At 64.8% G+C, this 2319-nt stretch overlaps 1 protein-coding gene across 1 annotated transcript in view; it reads left to right on the top strand.

The window, feature by feature from the left end:
* HMCN2 (hemicentin 2) overlaps positions 1 to 2319 on the top strand; it is a 42897-nt gene that overhangs the window by 37176 nt on the left and 3402 nt on the right. Inside the window, 5 exon segments of the mRNA XM_009888054.1 lie at positions 829 to 984; positions 1202 to 1339; positions 1510 to 1631; positions 1734 to 1971; positions 2103 to 2165. Coding sequence (XP_009886356.1) covers positions 829 to 984; positions 1202 to 1339; positions 1510 to 1631; positions 1734 to 1971; positions 2103 to 2165 — 717 coding nt within the window.

The raw sequence follows: 2319 nt of genomic DNA, 5'->3' as shown, positions 1-2319 counted from the left end.
AACACCCTGGGGTCCGCCATCGCCCACGCTTCCCTGGCCGTCCGAGGTGGGCGTCTGCACCGGCGCTTGGGGGGCTTCTGGCCGGCTCGGGGCGGGCTGGGGCTGCCCACAGCACCATCACCCCCTGGGGTAAGATCTCCTACGCAGCGATTTGGAGGGATATTGCCTTTCTCTCCTCACTCTAAACCCCCTGATTCATACCCTGGTTTGCCCTCTCCTGTCCCTTCCGCTGCTCATCTGAAGGTCTGAGCCCAGACGAACCCCGATCCCACCACGTGCCAGCCCGTGCCCCCGCTGGCCTCTCCCCAGCCTTCCTGCCTTTGCTGCCCGTGATTGAATTCCCATTTCCCAGGGGCTCCGCTAAAACGCACAGGCACATCCTCTCCCTCTGCCTCTCTGGGAGCAGAGGGCCGGGCGAGCCGGCAGCACGGAGGAAGCGCCGGGTGCCCTGTGTGCCCTCTGCACGTCTGCTGGCGTTCTGCTGCCAGGCACGCTGGAGGAGAAGCAAATAAAAGCCTGGGGCTGGGGCCAGGACGGTGGGGGTCGATACAGAGCAGGGTTCGGGGGGTGTTGGCGCACGTCAGTGTGCGCGAAGCGTGGGGCCACGCTCGCAGCATCCTCTGACATGGCACCGTGCTGCCCAGACCCACGGGGTCTTTGGGGGCCGTGCTTACAGCCAGGTGGGGACGCCGTCCACCTTGCTCTGGCTGCCTTCATCTGCAGAAAATCCGGTTTTCTTGATGCACAAATGATTGAGATGGGAAATAGGAAACTGCCCTGCTTTCTCAAGGGAGAGCAGCGCCAACGCTGCGGCCCCTGTTCCTTTAGCTCCAGGGGAGCCGCACCGGGTGCGGGGCAGTCTGGTTGGTGTCGTTAATGCCCACGAGCTTGGTGTCACCACCCTTGATGCCAGCGTGCTGGATGACCCACACTCCGGCACCGCCGTTGTCCGGACCAGCATCAGCGGCATCCCACCTGCTGTTGGTAGGTGGTCACCTCTACCCTCACCCCAGGGAGGATTTTGACCTCTGTCGGTTGAAAATCTTGGGGGAAAGACTTTTATTCCCCCCCAAAAAAAAGTAGCACCCCCTGTCTGTGCTGTGCCCCGTGGGCAAGGGGAGCTGGGGTGGTTGGGGAGGACTGGGTGCCCCCTTAGGAGGGTGCTGCCTCCATGGTGACACCCTTTCCCCTTCACCCCCAGGGCCCCTGATGCGGGTGCTGGTCACCATCATCGCCCCCGTTTACTGGGCCTTGTCACACACCAGTGGGGAGGTCCAGAGCGGGTTCCTGCTCACCCAGGGCACCTTCCGGCACGAGTCGCAGCTGGAGTTTGCCACAGGTGAGGGATGGATGCCATGGCGTGTCGGGGGCTGCGGAGCCTGGTCCTGCCCGGCTCATCCTCCGTCTCCCCTGAGGACTCAGCCTATCACTGGGCTGAGCTTCACAGCTGGAGATGGAGCTGTGTTTGGGGGTGCCGTGGGCTACTGCTCACCGCTCCCCCCCCGGCAGGGGAGCTCCTGCGGGTCACCCACCTCGCCCGGGGTGTGGATGCTGCTGGTGCTCTGCTCCTGGACAGCGTGATCAGCGGCTCCGTGCCGGAGAGCATCGGCGAGGCTGCGGTGCTGCTGCAGGTGCCGGCACTGCCCGCCCTCCCCGCGTGGCCATGACACCCATGCTGGGAGCCTTTGGGGGGGTCCATGGCCTGAGCCCCCTCTCTCCCCCCCCCCTCCCAGGACTTCAGCGAGCGCTATGTGCAGACAGACGTGGGGCGGCTCTCGGGGGGCTCAGTACAGAGCTTCCTGTGGGATGGGCACATCATCCGTGCCCGCTGCAATCACACCATCGTGTACCACCCCCCCGCTGGCCCGCAGCCCCCCCGGGTGCAGCACGTCCACGCCAGCGCTGTCAAAGCCTCCTACGACCCTGCCTCAGAGGAGCTGCGCTTCCAGCTCCGTGCCTCACTCGATGCAGGTAACAAGGGGGTTCCCAGGGATGGGGATGGAGATGCCGGGATCCCCTGTCCATCCTGAGTGGCTGTGAGGGTGCAAAGGCCACTCCCTGCAGTGACATGTCCCTTGTTTTCCTCTCTGCTTGTTTCCCAGGGGCTGATGGAGACCGGTGCCCACCGGGATTCATCCGTGGCCTCGGACAGCCGTACTGCATTGGTACGGACCCTTCCCGTGGCGGGCACGAGGATGGGGAGGGGACCTGCTGCGTGGTGACACCTCCCTGTCCCCTTCCAACCCTGTCCCCTCTCTGCTCGCCAGACATTGACGAATGCGCCGAGGGGTCCCACGCCTGCCGCTACAACCCGCTCTG

This window comes from Charadrius vociferus, unplaced genomic scaffold, assembly GCF_000708025.1.
Source record: "Charadrius vociferus isolate BGI_N301 unplaced genomic scaffold, ASM70802v2 scaffold56, whole genome shotgun sequence".
NCBI classification, from domain to species: Eukaryota; Metazoa; Chordata; class Aves; order Charadriiformes; family Charadriidae; genus Charadrius; species Charadrius vociferus.
Note: the sequence above shows the minus strand (reverse complement) of the source record. Positions and strands in the feature narration are given on the sequence as shown.